Here is a 26,969-nt window from a genome sequence, read left to right on the forward strand (position 1 = left end):
GCTGACTGATAATGCTCTGTTGTGCCAATTCTCTGACCTATGTTGCCTTTGCTCTCCTTACCACTGTGCTGCTCATACTTTGGTCATTTGTCAATGTTAATTATCTCCAAACATGAGATCTAGGAGGAATTAAGATGGTTTTTAGTCAAACTGGCAGGGGAGAACTTTAGAGACACTGCTTTCCAAGTGGAGCATCACAGGAAAATCAGAGCAGGAATTAGTGCATGTTTTTTTCTTTTACTTGCTTTACAGCATTACTCTTCACATTGGTTAGGCAAGGCAGAAGGTCAAATGCACTAAAAAGTGTGAGTAGCTTAGAAAAAAGCCTGAGAAGGAAAACAGCCCCTCTCTGTACTGACTACCCACAGATGATGCTATCAGCCCCTTTAGTTGGAAAGGGCAGCTGTGGCTGGACTGCAGATTTACCTGGACGTTTCGATTGAGGCTCAGTGCAGGCATGAAGACGCCCTCGATGTTTTCAAACGCTGGAGGCCCCTGCTGCTGCCCATTGATGTAAAAGGTCAGGTTGTGCTTGTTCAGATCCAGCAGCACACCAACAGTGGCACCTTTAGAGACTCCTCCTTCAGTCCTAAGGTACAAAGGGCACATTGTTGGTGAAGGCAGAGCACACTGTGCTGCTCTCTCCAGGACAAACCAGCCTTACCAAGCAAAGGGAGCGCGGAGCAGCACAGGGAAATGATTATCCCTGAGGCATTTGGTGATGACTGATACACACCTTTATCTGAAGCATACATAGCCCATCCATGGGAGCTTAATGAAGGGATCCTAAACAGAAATTAGATCCCCTTCTCCTGCAACTGCAATTTAAGAGGTGAAAATGGGGTCCAGAGCTAACAGCTAATGACAAACTGGGAGGTGAGCCAGGGGAGTCCTGGAGACATCACCTCTGAGTATCCCTGTTACAGTGAAGTGATGCATGGCAGGAAATGAAAAAGCAGGAAGCTGTTTAGCTAGGTGTTCATTTCTAATCAATGTGCCTGCTAACAGCTCCAGAGAGAGACTTTAAGTTCAACTATTCACCTTGGCATGCTCTGAGGGAACCCAGATTCCCAGAGCCCAGGGAGGAGCACAGGCACAACAGGCAGAGGTTTGGGGAGGAAGGGAAGCTGGGACTGGTTAGGCCTAAGCGTAGCTTCTGATTGCCAAGGTGCTCAGCTAAAGGACTGGGAGCTGCCTCGAGTGTGCAGGCCCAGTTATTAATACCAGTGCTAATTGGTTGTGTCAGGAGCAGCTGCTGAGAGCTCCTGCAGTGTCAGAGCTTGCCAGGACACACTCAGCCAGCCATTACATGCCTGAGCGATTTGACATTAATGCACTTTGACTTGGGGGTTAGTCAAACTCAGTATTACTTTAAAGGACACTGAGCAAAAACACCCACTAGATATGCAGCTTGGCCACAGGCACTGCCATTCTGCTGATATCATGGAGGTCTGCAATGGATTTACAGCCTGACACTATTTGTCCAGGGTAAATCAGATTTCAAATAATTTGCAGTAGGAAAGGAAACAGCTGTCTTGTGTCCCATGCACTCGCCTCAGGCACACAACATTCACAAGATTAACGGTATTTTATCGTAAAATTTATCATAATAGGTAGGCAAAGCATAAAAAAAATTAAAAAGAAGATGGGGACTGGAATACGATTAGGAAGAATGCAACACAGAGTAAGAAATTTTCCTCTTGTCCACTAGGTGTCACAAACTGTTTTCCTTTAGACTAAATGCAGCACGTGGCACTTCATCTGAAGGCAGATTACAGAAAACTGTTCTGACTTCTCCATTTAAAGGTCTTCAAACAATAATAGTATAGCTAAGAATCATGGATTGACTCTGAGGGGTTTCAGATGTGGAAATTCACTGTTCTCAGATGCCTTTGATTTGATTTCTGGTTCTAAAAGCATTAATAGGTTTCTCGCTGAGCTCTTCTCCAAAACCACAAAATAAATTATTTTCCATCAAAACTTAAGATGCTTACCTACCACGAGTATCTCACTATATAGACTGTTTTTATTAAAAGTCCTCAATCATAAAACTCTGAGATTGTGGGAAGCAACAGTACTATGATTTGGAGCTATTTACAAGTAGATTACATTTTTTTTTCTCTGTTTAGGAACAGCTTTGCACGTAGGACACCATATTTTAGATCCTGCTTAAAATGAATTTTATTGCATCCTTTTAAACGACATAGATTCCTTAGGGAAACAGAACAAGCAACTTCATTTTTTTTTGAGATTATGGTGTTCTTTCCTACATGACAAGCTAATTTGTTTCTCGTGGGCTGATTAGCTGTGTGCTGCATAGTGACATTGAGTGACCCCTCTGCAGCCCCCGGGGACAGCCCCACTGAGGACGAGACAGACTCTGCCTGCAGATTCCAGCCAGGCAAGGGCAGGACCCAACTGAGGCCCCTGCAGGAGCCACAGGGGTGTGGGGGCAGAGCACAAGGATGGGGACCCTCTCCCTTTATTCCTGCCCCAAGTTCTGCATGAATTCAGCAGGTGGATTGCCCCACTCCTACCCCATCATCTCCCCACACTGAGAAAGCGGCTCTGGCAGGATTTAGGGAGGACAGAAGCAGCCAGGAGCTCTTCACCACATTGCTACAAGGGAGGCTGGACTTCTGCTGGAGCTGAACAGCTGCTCTTACTCTGCATCCCATGCTTCCTTGGGAACAGTACTTTGAGGACTCCAGCACTTTTTGGACTATTTTCCTGGTTCCTTTCTCTAGGAGGAGAGCTTGGGGAGTCTGTTTTATGAGAAAACTTCTGCTATACATTTCCTCGCTCTTATGTGCACCATTTAGACAGCATTACAGGATAATTTCTCTAATAAATGCTTTTGTTGTGGTAAAAAAGCCAAATAGCTCAAGGGACTCAAAGTGATGTTGCTCCCTCCTGGTACACCTCTGTGGCACCACGTAAAAAACCTGCTCCTTTGCTGCAATGCATTTTTAAACTACTAAATGACACTTACACCACACAACCCCAATAACCTTTCATGTAAAAGGAAAATCCAACTTTTTTGTTGCAATGCTCCCTTAATAAATACTTAGTATTTATTAAAGGACAATCCAGTTCTGGAGATAGGTAACACTGTTTCATTTTTTCAAGTAAATCATCTGAACATGTTGATTTCTGTGTGCAACACTAAGTCCTGAGCGCAGAAGTGCTGTGCAGAAGCCTGGAAGGTCAGAGTACAGAAAGGGGAATTTGGCTACCATGAAAAATGCAGTTGCCTGTGGCGGTAAAGGCTGTTATTCCAAGAGGCTTTCAGTAACAGCTTGGACAATGTGCAGAAAGAATATGATTGCATGAACTGACTTGAGGAATTAAGAGTAGTTTTGCTATTATTTAAAAATAATTATTAACAATTTATTAACAATTTAATAATCTGAATAATTAATTCAACTCCCCATTACAATACTTTAAGTATTAGCTTTACAGCATCTTAAAAACTTTATGATATCTATTGCCAATTATATAATTTTTCATTAAGTTGTAGCATTTTTGTGTGATGAAAATCCTGCTCTTAAGATATCTGAAGAGACTCTCCTGATTGCAAAGGACTTTAAAGACTAAAATGCAAATACTCTGGATTTCAACTTTCTGTTGTTTTTCAGTATAAAATATTTATTTCAAGGAGATTTACATCTCCTTCTTTCCATAGACATGTAGTGGCTGGAGTATTGCCTGTAGCACCTGGTAGTCCTGCTCTTGGGAGCTTTGCCAAGGAACAGATCTATGGCATTGAATGTCAGTGCCTCTTGTTAATGGGCATCCAGCACCTCTCAGAACAGTTTGGAATGGAGGGGACCTTTAAAGGTCATCTAGTCCAATCCCTATCCAAAAAACAGGGACATCTTCAATTAGGTCGAGCTGCTCAGAAGCTCACCCAATCTGACCTTGAATGTTTTTAGGGATGGGGCATCCACAACATCTCTGAGCAACCAGTTCTAGTGTTTCACCACCCTCATTTTAAACAAGTATCTTCCTTATAGTTAGTCTGAATTTATCCTCCTTCAGTTCAAAACTATCTCCCCTTGTCCTAGAACAAGAAGCCCTGCTAAAAAGACCATCCCCATCTTTCTTATAAACCCCCTCCAAGTACTGAAGGACCACAACCAGGTCTCCCTGGAGCTTTCTCCTCTCCAGGCTGAGCATCCCCACTCCCTCAGCCTTCCTTCAAAGGAGTGATGTTCCATCCCTCTGACAATTTTTGTACAGGACACAGCTGTCCTTCTGCAAGGGCTGCAAGTGCACACTGACTCCCAGGCTCAGCTTTCTGGGAACAGCAAGACTTAAAGGTACATCTGAAACCTATATCTCTGCCCTAAAGTATTTTCTCAACCAATTTCCTCAGCCTGTTGTCAAAAGGATCCCTCTGTTTCTGGATGCATTATAATCTCCTGTTCATGCCCCTTCCATCATTACAGAAGTCATGCTAGATCCAATTTTGCATGCTGTGAGTGAAAGGAACAGAAAATGTGACAGGTCACACAAATTAGTCTTTTAAGTTCTATCTCAGGTTATCCTTGAAACTAGTCACTTATTAATTACCTTAATTTATTCTCATGAAGATTAGGAAACAAGAAACTATTACTAAGGTGTAACTTTCATCATAAAAACATCCCAGAGGCTAAAAGTTGACAATGAATTCGCTTTGGATTGTGATGCTGTGCTATCATGCACTCGTGTCCAGTGGGGAAAAACAAACAGGCAGCAATAACTGTTTCCACAAGACTATTACAGCTAATGAGTTAAAAAACTGACCTAGTTGACTGTCACAGTTAAAAATATAATGCCTAGACCTAATTTCATTAAAGCGCATGTGATTTCATAAGACTGCATGCCCTTTGCGAGTGTACTTCCCTTGAACAGATATTCCATGGGTCTATCCATGCCTTGCACATGCCTTTTGTGTTTTATCAGGTAAAAACTGGGAAACTATCATCAACAGAAAGCACTTTGTTCTCTTGATTAAGCAGGATGATTGGAAACGCTAAGTGTTTCCATTGCTTGTGCTTCCCAGAAAAAAGCTTTTGCTTAGCTTGTGTGCTGCTTGCCGGGAGGAGCATGCCGAGGACCAAATCCATAAAATAGGTTTCTGGGACAGTGGTGCACAGAATGGTTGCCAGCTTTTTTCCAGAAAACATAAGCTGTTCCACAGAGCATTAAAATTAATACAGCTTAACATTACTTCCGCCCTGAATTGAATCAAGATGTTAAAGGGACAGAGAACTTTTTGGTGTATTTATTATACTCTGTATTGTCTTAGAACATGATCTAAGGTTTTTGGACCCATGGAGAACAATCCAAGTGACTTCAGACAGCTTTTGATCCAGCTACAAGGTCCTTCCACCTGTTTGTAATGGACTGCAAAATCAAACCATGTTTCAAACAGAAATTTTCAGCAATTGCAGTGTACTCACTTAAAGCATGGGTATGCTGTAGAGTATAAATGACAATGCAGTGGGAGACATTACAATCAACCTTAGGACACAGTGCATGTTGACACAATCTTATGGCTTCAAGGAGATACCTGCATTTCAGTGTTTTAAAAATCACTGTAAAACTTTGTTTTAATCATTTAGTATAACATAAAAAACACCTGAGACAGTGAGAGTCTGGTGGGACAGTTAGCAGAAAACTAAACAGAAGTTGATTCAAGCTCTGCCACAGACCTGCTGCATATCCTTAGTCAGTCACTTTACTCATACATCAATTTCCCATTGTGATAGAACAGGTATATGAATACACCATATTCCAAAATAAGCAAGTGAGTTCAGATCCTTTTCAGAGATTTTCTCAAGGGTCTCAGTACCCAGCTGACCTTTAGCTAAGGCTGACCCTCTCATGGGACACAAAAAGAGAGCAGTGCAGTTCTGCTCTGATACCTTCAAGCAAAGTTACCATGTGTCCCCTGCACAGTCTGGCATCACTTCAATGAAACAGAAGCCAGCACTAGGCAGAAGCAACTATCCTGAGCACTGAAAGTCATGCAACCGTGTCGGCACAACCCAGGATCTGTGCTGACAGTTGTTCTCTCTGTGATCCATCCCTGAGGTACCTGCAGCTAGAACATGTCTCTCCACAGCTCAGTTGCATTGACAACACAGAGCCTCTGAGTGGTGGGACAGAGAGGCTTGGTAACAGTGCCTTGGGGGCATCCTGAAATCCTCCTCTGTCTAAGCTGGTTGTACTAGTTGAGGTGCTTTTCAAAGCTCTTTGGTACAATGAAAGCTGTCACTCAGCCCTCACTGCCAAACACTCCCTTGTATCCAGATCTGCCTCTATGTGACCTACAGCAAAACCCTTAATAGCTGTCAGAACTGGAGACAAACACCTGCAGCGTAATTTTGTACAATCTGCAGCCAAGATTCCTCCTAATGAAGAGGATCAACCACCTTTCTCCCTCCAGCAATGACAGAAGCCCTGCATCCCATTGCGCTGTGCCCCTGTCTGCTGATGTGGGTGGGACACGCAATAATGGGTTTAAATCCCAGCAGGGGGCAATTAGGCAAAATCTCAGGGAAAAACTGATAACAGTGAGGATAACAAACACCAACACAGACTGTTAAGGTGCAATCACTGTCACTAGTGATTTTTAAGAAGGAATAAAATGAGTACATTTAGCCAGGAGCTGGACTAGAGGGCTTGCTGAGACACCTGCCTCGGATGCAGTGTCACGGACATGTTTTATGAAAAATCCTTTCATTAGGATCTTTTCTCCTGAGAAGCTGAGAGGCCTCAGAAACAAAATGTAACAATAATTATCTGCTGCTGTGGAATGCAACGGGTGCATCTTTGATTGGTCTCATGTGGTTGTTTTTAATTAATGTCCAACCACAGTTCAGCTGTCTTGGACTCTCTGGTCAGTCACAAGATTTTATTATAATTTGTTTCCCTTCCTTGCAAGCCTTCTGATGAAATATTTTCTTCTATTCTTTTAGTATAGTTCTAGTATATAATTTTCTTTTAATATCATATATATCATAAAATAATAAATCAGCCTTCTGAAACATGGAGTCAAGATTCTCATCTCTTCCCTCATCCTGGGACCCATGTGAACACCACCACAATGCAGGGCAGAGGAAATGTCTGCGAGGAGAAGAGCCCCAGGCAGCACTCACCGGTTGGTGTGGGAGTTGCAGTGCATGAACCAGCTGCGGTTGTTGTCCACATACATGGCCCAGGCCTTGTCATCCTTGCCCAGCATCATGTCCTTGACCACGTTAATCCTGGCGATGCCGAAGGCCGGGTCCGGGTGGTTGTCGTAGCGGTCCACGTGCAGCTCCCAGTAATGCACGCCCTTGGAGAAGGCGGCGGTGCCCAGCACCACCCGGTCATCGTAGCTGTTGCAGGTGGCAGTCTGGTTGTCATTGGACAGCACTATGTCTCTGTGGGCTGACGAGGGGTCAAAGGTGAACCACGCCACTGTGGAACGGGACAAGGAAAGGCAGGATTAGATCAGGAGGGACTGTGTCCATGTGCTGTCTGTTCAACTCAAGTAAGAAGGATAAAATGCTGCCTTTGTAAAGACCCCACTGTACTCTGAGGTAATAAAGACCATCTTTCCTTTTTACTGTAGGCAGCTACACAAGATTAATCTGAGCTGGTACCCTGCTGCTCTTCAGCTCAGAAGTGCTTTACATCATTTGTGCTTGTTCCCCTGAAATTTAGCTGCTAAGGGTAGTGACATTCTGTCCACACACAGGAACAAAAGAGTCACTGAGGAGACAAAGGCTGCTCCATGAGATGGAAACTGCTCGTGTCAGTGAACTGGTTCAGGATCGCCCTCAATGGAAATGGAGATTAGCTGTGTCCATGCTGGTTAGGATTGACTTCACCAGTTTTTCAAAGTGAAGGATTTTTTTAAGGAAAGGGAAAAAAGGCCCCAAAAGCTCTTAAAATATAAATATTTTATACTGGCCTATTTTGGCAACACAGCATAAAAGTGGAAGTGATAATAGCATGCACTTCTCAATTCATTACAATATCATTAATGAAGATGAACTTCCCGTAATGTCTGTATGGATGTCAAGCATAATTACAGAGGAACAAGCATGAGTTCCCATCTCTGTATTAGCAAACCTTGCAGGGAAATTGAAGCAGTAGTGAAGAAAAGGCAAATCCCAAAGATGTATGTAGAAAGGCAGACAGTGGAACAAAAAATATCCCATGAGTTGCATAACTGTTTCTGTATGATAAAGAAACTCTCTTGGTTAGATCCTAGACTTTTACAGCCAACTAAAATCACACAACTTGAAGCCTGAAGCATTACTGATAATGGAAAATGCCAGTAGGTGTCAGATACATTAATGGGTGTAAAGGGATGAAAGTGTTCTGCCACTGAGACCTGCAGCTTTTCATTTAGAGAGTGGCAAAGGCCCAGCTCACCATCCGACGTCTGTAAAATGACCGTCTTGCTGTAAGGACCAACGCCCGAGGAGTTGAAAGCTTTGACCCTGGCGTTGTAAGTGCTGTTGAAATGAAGGCCGTCGATGGTGCAGAGGGTCTCCTTGCCAACATATACCTCCTAAACATTCCAAAAAAAAGAGAAAAAGAGAGAATGAGGGACATAGTTTAACATAGTTAAGACTTCTAAATATAAGCAAAAAGTGAACAGCTTCTCTTTGCTTCCCAGGATGAATGAGTTATGCTGGTATAATACAAACAGCCACAGCATGGGAGACATCAAGGATGGTCAGCACTGGACAAACTAAGGTGGAGATGAAGCTGGAAGGGTAAAGCAATAAAGGGCAACACAGAAAGATCTTCATGCCCCTCTTATCCTAAATATCTACTCCAAACCAATAATTTAGAGAGTTGTCCCAGTATCTGACACACTGTGGCCACTATTTTATATAAGACAAAAAAAGGGGGCATTTTATAAGAATAAAAAAAAAAAAAACCAAGAGCAGATTTGTTGTGTTGGAAAGGTTCTCTCACGCTTATGTTAAAATATGAAGTTGAAACCTGAAAACATAGATCCAGAAGAAAATTAACTCCTAAAAATTAGGATTACATTCACCACATGATGAAACAGTATCTAGACAACAGAGACATCAAAAAGATCTTCAAATATTTATCATACAGCAAGTAGTTCTGTAATGTGAAATATTTCAGAGGGAGGAACATCTAGGCAGACCAGTGAAGAGGATCAGATTATGCAGGCTACAATGAACTGAAAGAGGCCTAGAAAATCCTGTCTTGGCAGCAGGTTGAAATATAATTCCTTACCTCTGATTTCTCTGGTTCTGTGAAATCTGTAGGTTTATGGTAGCAAAGGCACCAAAGTGCTTAAACCTGTCACTAGGCAAACCACTCAGATCCCAGTTCAGTTAAGACTTTAGTAATGCCCAGGAATAGTTCTGATGGTTAAGGCTCTTTCATATAAACCCAAAAGGATGTGATGAATAAGACAGGAATTGATTAAGTTTACAGCAGGACATGTGTTTGTCCTCTTTGCTACTATGGTGGCTGCTACAAACAATGAAATCTCTTGGGTCCTGAGTTAGCTGGTGATCAATCATGGAGACAAAGAAGAGTTTTAATAGAATAACTTAATTTACCTCCATGTCACAAGAGATGCTGACTGTGAAAAAATTTTGTATTTGTTGAACAACTCTCATATTTTCTAACCCACTCCATGTTTACCACTGTTCGCTGCTTCGGTTTATGCTGGTTGATGCTCTCTGCTTCTACAAAAATGTTCTTTAAATCCACCCATCAAATACTGATAAATTGCAGTCAACATCTTTGCTTTCAGACATAGAATTCTCCATTTAAAATACCAGCAAACCCTTATTGAGATGGTATTGCTGAGAAGCATGCCTTTTATATTTTAACAGGTAAAAACCAAGGATGCTTTTACCACAGCAAGCAGACCATTCCCCTTAGAAGTTGTCACCTTACATTTTTAAGGATTGAGAGAGTTTTGTATCTTTTTCAATCCAAAACCTTAACATGGCACTGCTGGAAGTCCTAAAACCTTTGGCAGTACCAAAACTCACCCTCACAAATGAGCTTGATACGCAGCAGCTTGGAATCTTGTTATTCACAAGACATGAATACCACTTTAAAAAGTTTATCCTGGACAAACTGGATAAAAGATACTGGAATTCTAATAACTTACTCTACCTCTTCATTCATCACACACTGATAACCCTCTTACCGACTAACATTGACCAAATTGGCAGCTCTCAGCAGTCATTCACAAAAATACCTTTTCACACTTTCAGTGTGAAAGCTCTTCAAATCCCTGTGAAATGTTACTTGGGCAAAGGAACTGAGGAGACCTTCCGAAAACCACAATGCCCTCTTCAAAGCCTCTTCTAATGAGGAGTGTCCAAATGAGGCACCTTTGCTGGCTATGGGTGTAGTGGTTTGGCAATTCCTTAGGTGGATCCATGCCAGGACATTTTCAGCTTGAGAAATCTTTAGGTTTCCTGGGAGAAGCCAGTTTGCAGCTCCCGAAGAAATGCCATCACAAGTTTTTGGCAAAACTCCCCGTTTGTGAAGAGAGCAGCTGTGCTCCACAATGATGTCCAGATGCTTTGGAGGCACCAGCCCCTAGGGAAGCACTGGGCCAGCCTGGTCCTGAGCAACAGGAGCATGAAGCCTGCCTGAGGCAGAAGGACCACAGCTTCTAGGAGGACATGGCTGGAAGAAAGCTGATTGAATTGCTTCTTTAGTTTGTTCATCAGGATGTGTTGAAAAAGTATGGGAGCCCATAAGCACCCTGCACCTGCAACCAGGAGCATCACATTGGGGCATCAACCAGAGGATCTGGAAGGCAGCACTTGGGAAGCCTTTCCATATTCATCAATTCCATCACAGCCTGACAGTGGAAAAAGTTTCCACCACCCTGGTCTCATCCATTCCCAAGGGAAAGGTTTAGAAACCCTGTATTTTTATGCAGGATCATATTTTTACTCAGAAAATCAGGAAAGACAGAGTTGCATTTCTGGACCAAGAATGTCAGCTGTTGAAACAGGGTGCAATGGACAGATGAGAGTAGGGGCTTCAAAGAAATTTCCAGTTTGTGCAATGAAACACTTCCAGCTTCTCATACTAAGCAAGCTCATATGGGATTTTCTACTCCGGAATGCACTGGGTGTATCTCAAGGCCCTCTTTCCAAGAGCCCTGAGAATAATCTCAAACAAACTTCCTACCTAGGCCAGTGGTCCTTCTATTAAGCAGCATCTGCACTGCTTTCTCCACCAGCACAATGGAATTAGGGATGTTTTGACAACCCAATCTTCCGTACCCCTCTTCCCACCCTCAGACAGAAACAAATCCGTATCTGGAGGAAACTCACATACAAAGAAACACAAATAAATGCTGAATGAAATTCTCACTCGGAATTGGCCACCATCTCCATCATCAAGTTCCAAGATATAGCCCTCCACTGGGTTGTGGCTCAAAGGTGGCATCCTCCAGGCCAATGTCACACTGTTGTTCCTGGTGCAGCACTTCTCCAGCTGCAGCAATGGGACGGGTGGCACTGAAACAGGAACTGGGTACAGGTTAGTGTAACTCTGCCCTACCCCGTTAGTCTGTGCTGTGAGAACTATGGCCACTGCTCACCTCCTTCCCCTTGCAGGGGAGCCAGTGTTTGTTAGGAAGAGAGTCCATTCTCTTTCTTGAAACAAAAGGCAGTAAAATTACATAACAAAATGTTGTTACCCAGTTAGACAAATCATTTCACTGAAATATGTAGACAGAAACATATCTGGACTTGATTGTCGTGTCTCATAAGAACTAGAGTCTGGGGAATCCATGTGTGGCTTCCCTCCCAGGAGTCACTGTCTGGAAGAATTCTTTTTCACACCAGAGCATCCACTGTCCCCAAAAGGAGGGGCAGGGGTGTCTCAGGCCATAGAGTGGCATGGCACAGGCAATGCTGCCAGGGAACCCAGTTAACAAAGAATTGGGTTGTCAGCAAGCAGAGCAGCCATTTCTCCCAGCACAGCTGAGAGACAGCCTGAACTCCACCAACAGCAGGAAAACAATTCTTCACTACAGTTGGGGGGGTTTTAAAAATCTAATTTACCACGCCTCCCTCTCCTCCTAGTTTTTCATCAGAAACACCTTGGATGTGTTATCTTTATGGCAACCATACTTAAACTGTTGAAGCAAATTGTTCTGTTTGCAAACTTTATCTAAATCCCATGGTTCAGGTAGCAAAAGGAACTTCTGCATCACAGGAGAGTCCTCATGGAAATTACAAATGCTAATTTTTCTACCAACATGCCTTTTCAGGGACTTGCTCAGAAGAAACACCAAGAGACTGTTTGCCAGACCATCATCTTAAAAAAAAAAGAAACAGAGTAAAATATTCAGCTGTGTCTCTGGGAAAGAGACCTCTATCCAACCTCTCCTAAACAAAACTAAACTCTCACTGTTCCCTCTTTGCTGGCAATTCTAAACTGAAAATTTAGTCTTCTGGGTAGAGCTGGCATGCATCTTATGCACTGTTGAAAATGTACAGGTTAGGTTAGGATGTAAGTGATGCACAAAGTCTGCCTGGTCTTCTGCCCAAGGCTAAATTTTACCATTCAATATCTCAGTATCATTTCTGCTGAGCTCAATCATGTCTTAGAAGAAACTGAGTGCTCTGAGAATTCATTGCCTTAATAATATTGGTTTGCTCTTCTTTTATCTACTCTGCTTTGACCCTCTAGTTTATTTTCCTCCTTCTGTCTGTGTGAGAGCTAAGCCCTTGAGCTGTTCCTTTCGTCCTATTTTATGTTTCTGGATAAAAGAGGACTGTTCATGTTCTGTGTACCAAGCAGACTGTGGGAAAATGGATGCTACTGTGTGACAGGGCTGAGGTTTCACCCCCACTTTGGAAGTGACTCGAAAGTCAACATCACACTTGTGATAAACAGCACAGAAGCTACCCCGGCTTTCCGCTGGCATTATCCATCACCACAGTGAATGCAGATGGTTGGTAGCCCAGAAGAATGAAACAAAAGACCTTTGTAAATTAGCTCTTGAAGGTTTTTCTCTGAAAAGGAAGCCTTGTTCCTATTCCTTGATATTTAAGGATGATTCAGAGGGTGTCATAAATAAAAACCTGCTTGTTTTCTCGCAGGGAAAGTTCAGGGTTTTCTCTAGGAGACACTGTGTCTGGAAAAGTCACAGAAATGTGACAAGAGTCAAAAACCTGAAAATGAGGAATTCAGAGGTAATGGGATTTCTTAGGTGAACCATTTTAAGTTTAGAGTTTTGTCTGTGTTTGTTAACCTGTGTATTCCTGGTGACTGATGAGCCTGGGAGGAGACAGGGCTCTATCAGCCACCCACACTCCTGCCGCTTTTGCTAGCTGGTCAGCCCTCTCAGAAGGCATTTGTCTGGTCCTCCCCATTTCTGAGACTCCTCCTGGCAAGACTGGATGAAAACCCAATTCCTGAAGTTTCTAAGATGCAAAACAGACAATTCCCCTTCACCTCTGAATAAACCACTAACCTTTTCAGCCTCTGAAAAAAACCTCATTACTCCTAGGAACACTGATTGGAGGCTTTCAGGAACTGCTCATGTAACCCACAATGCTGAAAAAAATAGCAGAATTTTTGGAGAAGGCTATGTGTTTTCCAATTCCCCTTTAGCTATGTAAGCAGGAATGCTGTCTAGGAATAAAATATGTTTTCATCCAGTAGAGTGCTGTTGTTCCCACTTCCCAGGGGAAGGGGGAATTTTGGCCCAATGTGTGAGAGTCTCACATATTATGGGGAAGTGCCTTGGCTTCTTTAATGTGTTGCTGGATATTCAAGGCTTTGTGGGCAATCCATACCAGCCTCCTGCTCTCTTTGATCCAGCCTGAACTGCACAACTCTCCTGAAGGAGAGGCAAGAAGCTCCTGACAAGCAGCTGTGTGGCTTTGCTGCATGATCCTCTCTGTACCTGACCTCCTGCTTCCTCCACTGCATGTGGATGGCAGAGATTTGCCTTGATCTCAAATTCCCTATGGGAGGAGAAAAGATGAACACTTGTAAAAATCATAGGAAAGTGCAGAGTTGAGTAATCAGGATACTGGTGTATATGTCACAGCAAAAAGCAATGGAATAGGACTAAGGAAAGAAAAATATAGGCCAAGTGCCAGGGAAAAAAAAGACTCAGATGTTAAATTACAGTTTGGTCCCATTTCTTGACCAATTTAAAGTTCTCAAGGGATTTTTTGGAAGGAAAATATTAAAAATATAAAGGGACAAATGATACTGCATTGGCACAGTGGAACTTATTAATGAGTCTGAATGATGTCCTGCTATTTTAAAAGTGCTTCATGCAGGTCACTCTTTGATAAGAAATGTGACACTGACTCATGTCTCTTGTCAACAGAGCAGTTCCCAAAACACATTGTTCAATGCATGTCATGGCTGATCAGGGTAGTCCCCTTACAGGGTACAGCAGACTAGTTTTTAAAGGACTAAATGCACCTCAAGAATGGGACCCCCCAGAAACAGGAAAACTTTGGCTTCCTCCAAAACTGCAGTGCAGCTCTGGAATAGCCTGAGCCACTGCTGTAGCAAGTGCCTTCCAAACAATGTAAGGAGAGAAGGAGAGACCACAAGGAGCTGAGTCCATGACATAGAGCAGAAAGAACCAGAGGTAAAGCTTAAGATGAAACAGCTGTCCTTTAATTATAAAGGCAGTACAGTCCATACCTGCAGAAGCAGAAAAGATTTGTGGCAGATGTGTGTGGGGAATCCTCATGGTTTGCAGAAGAGGGAAGGAGTCAGGATAAGGAGACAGGGTATATGAATGAATGTTCAGAGGTGGTACAGAAAAGTAGAGTAGCTACATATTTTCCTCTTTTGTATCTAATCCTGTTTTTCAACCAGTGAAGATTTCATGCCAGTTACAGCTGTGTGAACAAAGCAGACCCAGAAAGTGCATTTGCCTGTGCCAATAGCTCCAACTGAGAATATGTGAACTACACATTAAGCCAGGCATTAGAGGACAGGAATTTTGTGACATGGCATTCTGTAAAAGCCTCAGAGAGAAGAAAACATGGACAGAGAAAAAGATCTGGGAAAGCTCAAAATGCCAGCAACCAGTAGAGCTGTGTGAGTGCCTCTGAGGTCAGTGGGCCCAGGGAGTGTGGGACTCAGTGAGACCCTTTGATCAACAGGACTGCCTAAGCATTATTTCTGCACCTATCACATCTCTGCACATTTAATTTGTTCTCAGATTGCTTCTTCTTTCTGCAAAAAAGAAAAAGAACCCTATGATCTCTATTTTTTAGATGAGCTTTAGATCTGTGCCTATAGAGAATGCATCTGTAATGTAAATGAACTTGTCATCAAAGCAAATGCAATGTGATTTGTTCTCATTTTCATTCTTTGTCTACCACAGTGAATCAATGTTTACTTTCAAGCATGCTTTCACTCTAAATGACCCATGCAGGCTCAATGAGGTTGAATGAGGCCAGAATTTGAAAAAAAAATAGAAATTCAGTCATGTACTAAGCACTGATAACAATAATACAGATATTACATGGCAAAGTTTTTGGAAAAAAAAAAACTTACAGTTGGAAAAGCCCTGTTCTCCTAGATCTCCCCAAAACTTCCTTTACAGATCATTGACATCTTTAAAGCATCTGCTCTTGTCAGATCAACCAGTAAAATGGCTTAATAATTCTCACCTCAACACCAACATTTGACAAAGACTGATGAGTTGTTGGTGTGCTGGCGTAGGTAGGATTGAAGAAGGAGGAGCAGATGAAAGAGGAGGACATTTTTCTTTGTGAAAGTGGATGCTCAGAAATATGGAAGTCACAGAATCACAGAACAGGTCAGCTTGGAAGCGACCACAGGGGCTCATCTGGTCCAACCTCCTTGCTCAAGCAGGGACATCCTAGAGCACATGGCACAGGACTGTGTCCCTACAGTTCTTGAATATCTGTACTGAGGGAGATGCCACAACTTCTCTGGGCAATCTGTCCCAGTGCCCATGGTGATAAATAGCAAAACATCACCATGCAACTGCAGCTTCTCCTTACAGCCAGCAAAGGGATGTTCCAAATCAGTTTGGGTGCTTCCTCCTGAAATGCTGAGTTGATTACTCTGTGATAGCTGTATTTCTAGATGCAAGACCATTCTGTGTGAGAAAACGCAAATAGTGCATCTGAAGAAGGCCAAATCATGCCTAGAAAATTTGGTGGCCTTCTATGACAGAATAACAGCAGTGGCAGATGAGGGAAGATGATCTGGTGTCACCTACCTGGACCTGTGCAAAGCATTACCCATATAACATCCCTGTCTTTTAGATGGAGAGACAAGAATTTTAATGGATGGACCTCTCAGCTGATAAGGAATTGGCTGGATGGCTGCACTGAAAGAGTCATGGTCAATGGCTCCATGTGCTGTGTCCATCTCCAGGGCCCCCACACAGGAAGGCCATGGAACTGCTGGAGTAGGTCTGGAAAGTGATCCGAGGGCTGGAGCACATCTCCAATGAAGACAGGCTGAGAGAGGTGGCGCTGCTCAGCCTGAAGAAGACTCCAGGGAGAGCACATTGTGGCCTTCCAGTACCTAAAGGGGGCCTTCTAGAGAGCTGGAGAGGGAGTTTTACAAGGGCATGTAGCAATGGGACAAGGGAGGATGGCTACAAACTGGAAGAGAGAGGGTTAGATTAGATATTAGGAGGAAAGTCTTTGCTGTGGGGGTTGTGAGGCACTGGAAGAGGGTGCTCAGGGAAGCCATGGATGTCCCTTTCATGGAAGTGTTCAGGGCCAGGCAGGATGGGTCTCTGAGAAACCTGATCTAGTGAAAAGTGACCTTTCCCAGGACAGAGGGTTGGGACTAGATAATCCTTAAGGTTCCCTTCCAATCCAGATTATTTTATTATTCTAAAATAATGCAGAGTTGGTTGAGGTCATAGAAGTAAAATTTCAGGAAAAAAAAAGGCCAAAGTGTCAGACTAAGAAGTTCAAAAGGAAATAGACTTGCTGTCATAAATGAAGAAAGATAAATAAACATCTACATACTAAACAATCCCCAATATCTATAAATGCTAGCTTGGAACTGGTCAGAGGCTTGTTCTGCTTGGGCACACAGAGGTCTGAAGGTGAGTAAAACATCCCTTATGCACCTTAAGGAATGCTGGCCAGGTTAACATCTTTCCATTATTCTTTGAGTGGTGTGTGCATGGTCACACTGAGTGTGCTGACCACCCTGATGGGACATGCAATAGATAGTCCCTGGCCAGGACCAAGACAGCTCAAGCAAAAGCCCTTCCTGAGGGCTAACCCTGCCTCTGGGGAGCAAAGCCCAGAAGTTTTGGGCTGCAGAAGTCCTGTCTTCTTCTCTGCCCCTCAGATTGTGTCTAACTCAGTACCAGAGTTTCCCTGCCATCTTATGAGAAATGAGAGCGTAGCAGAAAACACTTTAATTCAAAAAGCACAAGTGAATCTGGCTCAATTAAAGTTTTGTAAATCTTCAAGCTTAAAGCCAGGTGAATGTCCACAAGCCAAATACCAAAGCTGCTCTCACCTCAGGTAACCTGTGGTTAATTAGCAATCTCGGTGACTAGTTTAACTAAATCCTTCCTATGTTTGTAAAGGAGAGTGGTGGGAGATTAGTATTAAATATATTTCACAATAAATATGGCTAGCATTAAATATAAACTGATTTTAAAAAGACAAGTGCAGACAGCATTCAGAGGAGTTTCATCAGTGATATTCCTGCTCTCTTGACTCCACTTGCCTGTCTGACAACATTTCAAAGGAGCAGTTCACAGATGTTTATTGAATAGCTTTAACAGAGCCTGTTTATGCCAAGATGCAAAGCATTCTTGGTGAGCAGACTCTGGCCTTTAACTGTTTGTACATTGTTCTTCCACATATCTGCCAAATTATCCACCCTAATTACTTCATCTTGGGTGTCTTAGATGCAGAATTAGGCCCAGAGAGAACACATAAGTGGGACAAAGTTCTTTATGCTTGCTCAAAACAACAAAAAAAAGCACATCTGACATCACTACACGATATCCTTAACTCATTCACTGACTTCTGGCAGCCTCTATCCTGTCACCCACATGTATAATTAGGGCTTGAATCATCACTGAGAGAAGCTAATGACATCATTCCCAGGGACCACAATGGCCTTCAAACCCAACTGTTCTATGGATCTAATTCTGATGCAGTTCTCAGCTTGATTCATATAAACTAACCCCATTAAAAGCTCATTATGCTAATTTTCTTTTTTTTAATGTCAGTGACATGTCCTGTTCATCAGCTTCTTCTTTTAGATATATATTTTAGCCTCAGTTCTCTCTAATTCTGTTCATCAGATTTATCCAGATACCTGGAACCATGGAATGGCACAGCCAAAGAGCTACTTTCCCTTTGTGTGGTACAGCCATGGAGCTGCTTTCCCCTTGTGAATCTCTTCCTTAAGATTTTTTTTTATTAAGATGGGCAATTTTTGGAGCACAGTCCAGATATCAGTCAAATAGGAGATTTTGTTTCCTATTCAAGCATTTGTGTGTGTGTTTGTGCAATATTTATTTTCTACTTCAGCTGTTTCTGACAAGATAGGGGTAACTGGTATCTTGAATCAACCATGTCAAACTTAGGAATGATACAAAATGGCATGAAGTTTCATGCAGCTCATGTCTTATAAATCTTCAAAGCCCTACTCTGAAGAAGCTATCTTTCCAATCTTTAAGTGCATCTGGTATTTCTATCTGAGCTTGTTCAGCTCAGATAGAAATACCAGATGCACATGAAGATTATACATGTGAGGGGAGCACACCTTTCCAGGAAACACACAGTAACCTGAATTTGCCTGAGCACCTTTTAAAACTGTCCAGCAAATTCAAGTCATTCCTCCTTTGGTGTCCTCACACCTCCCAGCACTGTTCCAACACATGCATGAAAAACAGGAAAAGGAAAATCATAAGAGCTCACCCCTACATTTCATCTGAATAAAATCCAGCTGGTGAATTGACTGCAGTAAAGGTTCACTGTCCAGAGTCAAGTCAAACTCAGCAGACACTTTTGGCTCCAAGGCTCCTTTCACCCACTGTTCCTGAGATACCTGAACACGCTTGATTAAAGCATCTGAAATCTGAAAGAGAGCATCAGGTTTATAATGAAATGGCAGATGCACACATAACAAATGACAGAATGCCTGTCAGATACAGCACAAAGGAAACAGGATTAAGGCAGCAAAACAGGATTAAGGCAGATGAGATGGGATCTGGTGTTTTGGGGTGAGGTCCATTTATGTTGCATCCTTTCATCTTGTCTTTTCACAATAAAGGTCATATTAGGCTAGGAAAGTAAAAACTGCATTTATAAAGCCTGTTAAGATTATGTTGTGTGTCACGCCTTTGAATGCCACATATAATTCTGTGCTCTGTTCTCTGATCTGCATGGTCTACTTTTGCTCTCCTGTTTAAAAAGAAGTTGCACAAAGAGAGGCTTAAATGTTTGAGTCTCTCCATTCAGCCGAGATGATTCAGTGGATGAAAGCTAAAGGATTAAAAAATCAAATGGTAAGGAAGGTGTATATTACTCACAGTGAGGGTGATAAATTGTCAGATAGATTTTCACATATATGATGGATTTTCTTCCATTACATCAAAACGGAACTTAATTTTTAAAGCTTTGCTCTAGCTCAGCCCACAGACAATCAGACCAAAAGTTAAACTGAAATTATCACAACAGACACTTCAGGAAGTTAAATCCTGGCCCTGTGGAAATCAATGAGCTCAGCTGTCCTTGAGTTCAGTGAAGCTGTCATTTGGGTATCAGGAGTCCCTGACAGTGAACTTCCTGTAAGTCAAAGAGAGTAGAATTTTTTTATGGGTATTGCAGAGAGAGTTTTCCTTTGTTGCAGGAATTTGGATACTTTTCCTCATTACTTTTACTGAGGACACTCCTGTCTGAGCCCTTGCACCAACAGCTCCTTATCAGTCTGTGCAGTAGGTGGAGGAGCATCCCACAGCCTCCTGCAGCCTCGGAGCCACTTATTGGGATGCTGGATCCCTTGCCTATGTCTCAGTATCCTGGCTGCAGGAGTAGTTGCTCAAAGTAATGCAGTGCCTGAGTGTCTTGAAAGCATCATTAGATAAACCAGGAAAAAGTAAAAAAAAAAATGATTTTTTGTTTTTGTTTTTGTTTTTTTATAAAGGAGGCTGCAAAAACTGAAGCCACAGAAGTTACAGGGAAAGTAAGCTGAAAAGAAAGTAAAGCATATATCTAGATAGCATGTATCCCCAAAGATTTTGTTTGTCCTGTAGAGTCCAGCCAACAGCCTGTTAAAATCTGTGTAACCTTGAGATTAATCTACACCACACATTCCCCTCTCCTGCTTGAGACCAGACATGACAGTAACAATCAGTCTGGAGTGTTAATAGGTTTAGGTTGGCTAATTCTCATCCTGTTTTTTAGGGATACTCTGACAAACCCCTGACATTCATGCATTCATATGTGCAGGTCATTTTGTTTGATGTACCTTTCTTTTTAGGAGGTAAATAAGGCAACAAAACCACTAGGGCAAAATAAAATTATTAATCAACATATAAGATTAAACAATGAAAAATAATTTATGGAAAAAAAAAACACTGGTATGTTTTGTCTCATCAATAGACATTTTCACTGTTTGCACCTAAGAAGCAATATCCTGCAAATTAAGGCAATTATTGGCTGGGCCATGTTTTGCAAAGAAAAGGTACCTGGAGCTGCCACAGGTCTTGATGCAACAATCTCAGCAAAGCAAAGCTATATGCAGTCCCTTCAGACTAGACTTCCTTACAGGGGAGGTGCTGAAAGGACTCTTTTACACAGGAAAGCAAAGGGGAGAAGCAAGCACAAGGGGGAGAAGTACCACACTGTTGAGTCACTGACCTCTCCAAATTAATCAGAGAGCTCTGTGAGGCCCTGTGTTGGGTTTCTGAAATGAGAATAAAATAATACTCTGCAAAAAGCTATCATCAACTGCATAGCATATTTTTCTTATCCCAGAAGGAAGGGCTGGCAAGAGGAAAGACATCAGGAGTGAGGGCAGTGGTGTAACCACCAACTCCCCACCTCAGTCAGAGTGCAGCTGTTAAAGCCATCTCTTTGCTGGGACACTGATGCAGTCTCTGGGCTCTCTGAGATTTTAGACAGTACTTACAGGAGTTAAGGTGAACCTGCCTTGGAGGTGGAAGGGGCTAATTAACAAAGCCACACATTTGTAGACTTAGTTTTAATTTATTTTCTTTTTTTTTTCCCAGAGCATTAGGAAGGAAAATACCTGTAAAAACCCAGAGGGATCATTTTCTTTGATAACTTCTAGGCAGTATTCCATGAGCCCTGTTGACTGGCGTAGCTTCAGTGTACAGTGATTTATCTGGTCCCAAACAACCTGGAAAACAAACATCAGTACAGTTCTATGACTGCCTCAGCTTGCAGTGAATTGTAAAAGATTATTCCAGAAGAGACAAGGAATGGGAGAGTGTGTTAAATCTATGCTTAATTTAGCTGCCATATGGCCACTGCTGTATCTCCATCAGCTTCACTCACTTGCTCTGTATTGTAAATAGCGATAATTAGCTTGGCAAAATGTTGTGCACAGGGAATCTCAATTTTCAGAGCAGATTAATCTCTCAAAGATTAGGCTTGCTTGGGGCAGAGAGGGCACAGAACATGTCTCTGCATTTGCAGTGTTCACATTTCCAGTCACACTTTCACTAACATCTGAGCTTTTTAAAAGTCTTTCACTTTAGAGGCAAACTGCTGGAGTGGTTTCTTGCAGATCAATACCCTAAACATTCTCTTCACAATTTATCATTGAACCTGCTCTGCTTAAGAACACATTGCTGGAATTAAGAAATAAAATAGCTGCATTCCATTTTTCCAGATTTTGGAACTGATTCTGCTGCCACATGGCTGTGGACGAGGTCTAGTAGCACTGTGTGCTGTAGGACAACTTGTGACAGCAATAAACTGCAGGGTTTGCTGTGCTGCCAGCAGAATGTCCTAAGTGCTGATTCTTGTTAAGCAAGCTGAATGCTGATCTCAGGTGGATTTTGTTAACTGATATGTTAGATAATCCATTTCACTTTTTCCTTCTGTCTTAGATACTTTTAATGTGAATGGCACCATAGTACCTCAAAATCACATTAAGATAACCATTTTAAGAAATGTGTCTTTTAAAATATTTCTTAACTGCCACTTCATACAACCATTTAAGATTTCTTCTTGCCATCTCCTTTTACTGTGTTTCTTTAATATGTTTTGATTAGCTCATGTATTTCTGGAGGTGGCTTACCTGAATTTAAAGATTCAAGGAGATATCAAAATCACAACTGTTTACTTGGGCAGAAGGTGCCAAGTCACACACCGGTTTCACTGATAAGCACCCCGAAAAGATAGCCCCAAACCATAAGATAAATAAAGATTGATGGCCTGATTCAACAAACTGCTGAAGTATATCCATCATTTAACGTGCGTGGGCACAGTTCCATTAAACTGCTGAACTGGACCTGCTAAAGGAACTTTAGAATTTGGTCACTAGGAGAATTCATTGTCAAGGGAAACTTGACAAACGCCAGCAGGTATCTCTCTCAGCTGAGCTGAGGAGAGGAGTGCTCACCTTCAGCTTGTGCTCACGCTCCTTGGTGACCTTTGTGAGCAGTTTTGCCTTCTGCCGCGTTAACGCGTCGACCAAGGCATCGCACTGAGCCACGAGACAGGCTTCGTAGTCCAGCCCGTTCTCCTGCAACCAGGACAGAGTCACACACATCAGAGACAGCACAGTTTGCAGCTTCAGCTATTGCTCGTACCTGCTTTCCTGCTCAGAAAAGATTTCCTTTCAAGACCCTCAGCATTTTTGTTGCCCTTCTGATTTCATTACAAGTGTACCAGTAATAGCGGCATGCTGTAAAACGAAACAATAACATGCCATGCCACAAATGGTCTTATTCAAAACCATGATTTACTGGCACTTTCCTGATGACAGATGTAGTACAACATGATGTAAATGCTAAATGTAACATACACAGTGCATATATAGATAAGAGGATTCCGGTCCAATCTGTTTTAATTATCCCACTGTAGCAACTTTGAAATAACTGGCTCTGTACCACAGCAATTAGAACAGAATTATGGACCAGAATCTGGTCTACTGGCTTATTACAAGGAAATTAATGAGGTACAAAGCCCTAAGGTTTGTGTATTGCTTCGAGTACTTTTTATAAAATAGCTAGAACTTGGCAGTGGAGCTTGATTAGCTTTTAAAAAAAGAGGCAACTTTCTATTCACATTATGGTAAAATTCTTTGCTAGGCAGAAACCAGCATGAGGTATACAACACTGAGCCTTTAGTAGGCTCTGGGAACAATTTAGCATTACATAAATTCCTGGAACTGCTTCTCTAGCACCCATTCAAAGGAAGACTCTCCCTCATCTCCTCTGCTCCTGAGACTAGAAGGAGAAAACTTTCAAGCTCCTCTTCCAAGGACATGTTTAGGTGTGCTCTCAGCTTTCCTCCCAAACACCCCAATTTAAAAAGAAAAAAACATCATTAAATGTGAGAAGATTTTAAGCATGTACTGAAGGAGAAGCGCCTCTTTGCTAAGACACTGTACTCTCCTAACTCATTATTATCTCTTATCTCTTTATCTTTTCTCTTATTTTCTACTCATTTGCTTTGCCTTCTTTCCTTTGAGTTAAAAATAAACTCAAAATAAAGAAACATCCCATTCTCCAGCCCATGGATGCAGGGTCAGTGTTCCCTGGGGAGCCCCAGTGCAGCCCTAGACCTGCCGGCCAGATGTGTGCAAGGGTTTATCCAAGGCTGAGGAGACACCAGACAGCTCAGCTCCTGCTCACAGGTTTGTCTTAGATTCTTCCTGTCTGCATCTCCCCCTTCTCGGCTGGTGTCACTCCCAGCTCCCCCTTAAGCCCATTTCCATCCCAGTACTCCTGAAGTGCTGCTTTGTGCACAGAGCCTCAATCAGTCGGTGGCTGCTGCAGTGCATCGTTTCTTTCTCTCCTCATTTTCTGCTCTCACATCAAACAGGGTGTTTGGCTATATGCCTCCTTCAAGTGAGAAAGTATGAAATTGTTACAGCAGATGGGAAAATGGGAAAATCAGATCATGACAGCAACAAGGAGAAGCAAGGAAGCAACAGGAGCAATGAGGAACAGGCAGTATCTGAAAAGAAAACACCAAGAGATATAAAAGCGATCTCAGAGAAGAGAAAGGCATGAAAAAAGAGGGGGAACAACAGATCTGCAAAGCAGGGAAAAGAAAAATAGATTATGAATTTGCAAACTGCCCCAGGTAAGATGAAAGCACGATTCCTGGCATCTCTGGCAAACTCAGAGAGGAGATAAAGAATGTGGGTGGCTGCCTGGTCTGCAGTGCATTGAGACAGGATAATAGAATACATATTGCTTGATCCTTTGTGTAAAAGTATTGCTAAAATACATTTTTGCTGAGGGGTAAATGTCCATATGTGAGTGTGGCAGCAGTCATAAGATCTCTACTGTAAATAACCTGCTCTATGTGTCTGGCTACAAACCTATGCACAAAGGCTGCATCTGTTCCCCCACAAAGTAACAATACAAGAACAGGTTTTTGTCCAAATGTCAAAAGGCACAGACTGGCTCATGACACATCTAAACCCCTTCCCCTTGAAGAGTGGGGCTGTACCAAACCTGACTACCAGGAGCACTCCCTGGTATGTGCTGTCATCAAAGGTGGCTCAAACATTGCATAAGAGGAGTGCAATTTGTCATGGGAGAAAACCATCCCAGGAGCTCCTTAAGGGTTAAAGTGTGTGAGTGATCATCTTGGAGCCATGCCCCAGTCTTGTTTTACTTAGGAACACAATATGCAGCTGATTAGTCCTGATGTTTTGGTTTGCTGAAATTTGATGTTTCACTCAGACTCAGGATGAAGATTGCCTCAACATGTGAGGGTTGGATTCAGATTTGTGACCAGACTTGGCTAAATGTTAGAGGGTACTGCTGGATAAAATTTCCTCTTCTGAGCTCTCTTCTAGCATTTTAAGCAATAAGCAGCATCAAATAAATGGATTGGTCTTTTGATCCAACTGTAGCAGCTCCCTTATGCAGAGCAATTTAGCAGTGATTTTATTGAAGCACATTAAAGGATTTTACAGCATAGTCATAAACAGTCATAATAGGCCACTTCTAGGTTTCAGGAGGGAAAAATACATTTGTAATGGAGCTAGATGACTCAAGAAAGATTGGTGATAGACTACTGTTTTGGATGTTTTATCCCATCCTAAAATAGCTGTTCATACCTACAGAAAGAAATGATCTCTAAAGGTGCCTGCCTTTTCTCCTTGGACAATGAAAGAAATTAAATGAGTAGACTAGCTGAGCTACATAATTGTTAAATGGGTAAGTCAGCTGAGAGAAACCTCACCCTATAGCCAAATTACAGCACATTACAAGTGCCAGTCAGTGGCTTTGCACTGGTTTCTTTTAGTTAAATGTCCTTTAATTTTACCAGTTCCTCATTTTGGTGTGCTCCCTTCCCCGCGTGGCTGTGGCAGACTGTGAGGGTGCCTTGTTAGGCTGCCCTGAGGCAACCCAAGAGCTTGGGCATCTCTTGTGGTACAAATTCATCCTCTGAGGTTTTAGGTGGAATACTTTAATGAATAAATAATAAACTTTTTGAATTTCTGCTTTGGTTTTCCCTTACTAACAAGCGCAGGACACAAGTGTCCCCTCCTGGACACTGCAGCCCAAACTGGAGTGGCACATTTCCAGGTACACTCCACAGGGCCAGAAGGACCTTCAGGATCATCTGACCTCCAGCACTGATGAGTCTAAATTTGACTGAAATCAAGGCTTGTTTCATTTTGGGTTTGTGCCCTCAATTACTGCACTCACTACGAGCTCTTTTTCTGACTATTAAATCTGGACAATTACAGGCATGAAAATAACTTACGCTCCAATAAATGACACATTGATTTAGCAGCAGTTCCTTTTTTTGTTTTTAGGAGAATATTCCTGTATTTTTGAGTGTTTGTAGGACATTCTTACAAGTACTCTAATAGGCAGGCTGACTGGATTTTTTTGCAGAAATTAGTGCATTTTTAGGAAATGTAAGATGAAAAGCTAGCAACACATTTTGAATCTGTTAAAATGAGAATTTTTCCTAAATGCTGAATTCAAGCACATGCAGTCAGGGAAGAGCCTAGAAGCATGACTAATGGATTCAATCAAACACTAATCAACACAGCTCAGATGTCCAGTATTGAGTATCAGCTTTTTGCAACAAACAGCAAACAATCTAGAAGCTAAGAGGGGCTTGCAGGCATTATTTGATGAACATTTTTACCTAGCAAATTCATTCAAGAAAGGTCAGATGATTCCAGGAAATATGAGAATAGCATAGGAAACAGAGTCATCAAATAAATTATTCACTCAGTTCTATTGATTACTTTATTATCAAAACAGATTATATTTTACAGTTACCTGGATCTGCTGCAATAAATTTTTCAGCTGAACCAAAAATTCTTTAGCTTCCTTTGCTTTATCTGATACACCATTTAAAGCCTGAGACAGCTGTGCCTGCAAGGGAGAAAAAAGGAGGAGAAAAAAGAAAAAGTTAGTGATAAAATGCAAATTTTTTTCTTAGTAATCCTTGGATTTGATTATTAGTAATGTGCAAAAAGGCTTACATGTATTCCTAATTCCACAAAGTGTTTCTGCTAGAAAAGAACAGTTAAGATTTTTACTGTAATCAGATTTAATGAGGGTGAAATATGCATGTGGGGGCAGTCAAGTATTGTGTCTGCACATTCCACTTTTATTGCAGCAACTTGGTAAGTCAAACACCTTTTTATAAAACAGCTACCCACGTTTATAAGGAGGTAGTAGTCTTACACTTACACAGTAGCATCTGTCATGCTGAAAAATCCCCAAGTGCTTTCCAAAATGACACTTCTTTTTCATCTAAGTCTGAAATCTT

At 42.1% G+C, this 26,969-nt stretch overlaps 1 protein-coding gene across 8 annotated transcripts in view; it reads right to left on the reverse strand.

Moving 5' to 3' along the window:
- The window catches only part of TRIM67 (tripartite motif containing 67), a 40,160-nt gene that overhangs the window by 7,170 nt on the left and 6,021 nt on the right, over positions 1 to 26,969 (reverse strand). Inside the window, exons 2-9 of one of the 8 annotated variants that reach the window (XM_074537455.1) lie at positions 26,474 to 26,569; positions 22,612 to 22,734; positions 21,271 to 21,381; positions 18,942 to 19,095; positions 11,344 to 11,525; positions 8,416 to 8,554; positions 7,149 to 7,452; positions 427 to 589 (exon numbers count right to left, since the gene is read on the reverse strand). In XM_074537455.1, coding sequence (XP_074393556.1) covers positions 427 to 589; positions 7,149 to 7,452; positions 8,416 to 8,554; positions 11,344 to 11,525; positions 18,942 to 19,095; positions 21,271 to 21,381; positions 22,612 to 22,734; positions 26,474 to 26,569 — 1,272 coding nt within the window. Of the gene's footprint in view, positions 1 to 426; positions 590 to 7,148; positions 7,453 to 8,415; positions 8,555 to 11,343; positions 11,538 to 18,935; positions 19,096 to 21,270; positions 21,382 to 22,611; positions 22,735 to 26,473; positions 26,570 to 26,969 lie in introns of all 8 variants that reach the window. The other 7 variants (XM_074537456.1, XM_074537452.1, XM_074537454.1 and 4 more) reach the window with 7 other exon arrangements.

Source organism: Zonotrichia albicollis, chromosome 3, assembly GCF_047830755.1.
Source record: "Zonotrichia albicollis isolate bZonAlb1 chromosome 3, bZonAlb1.hap1, whole genome shotgun sequence".
Classification (NCBI taxonomy): domain Eukaryota; kingdom Metazoa; phylum Chordata; class Aves; order Passeriformes; family Passerellidae; genus Zonotrichia; species Zonotrichia albicollis.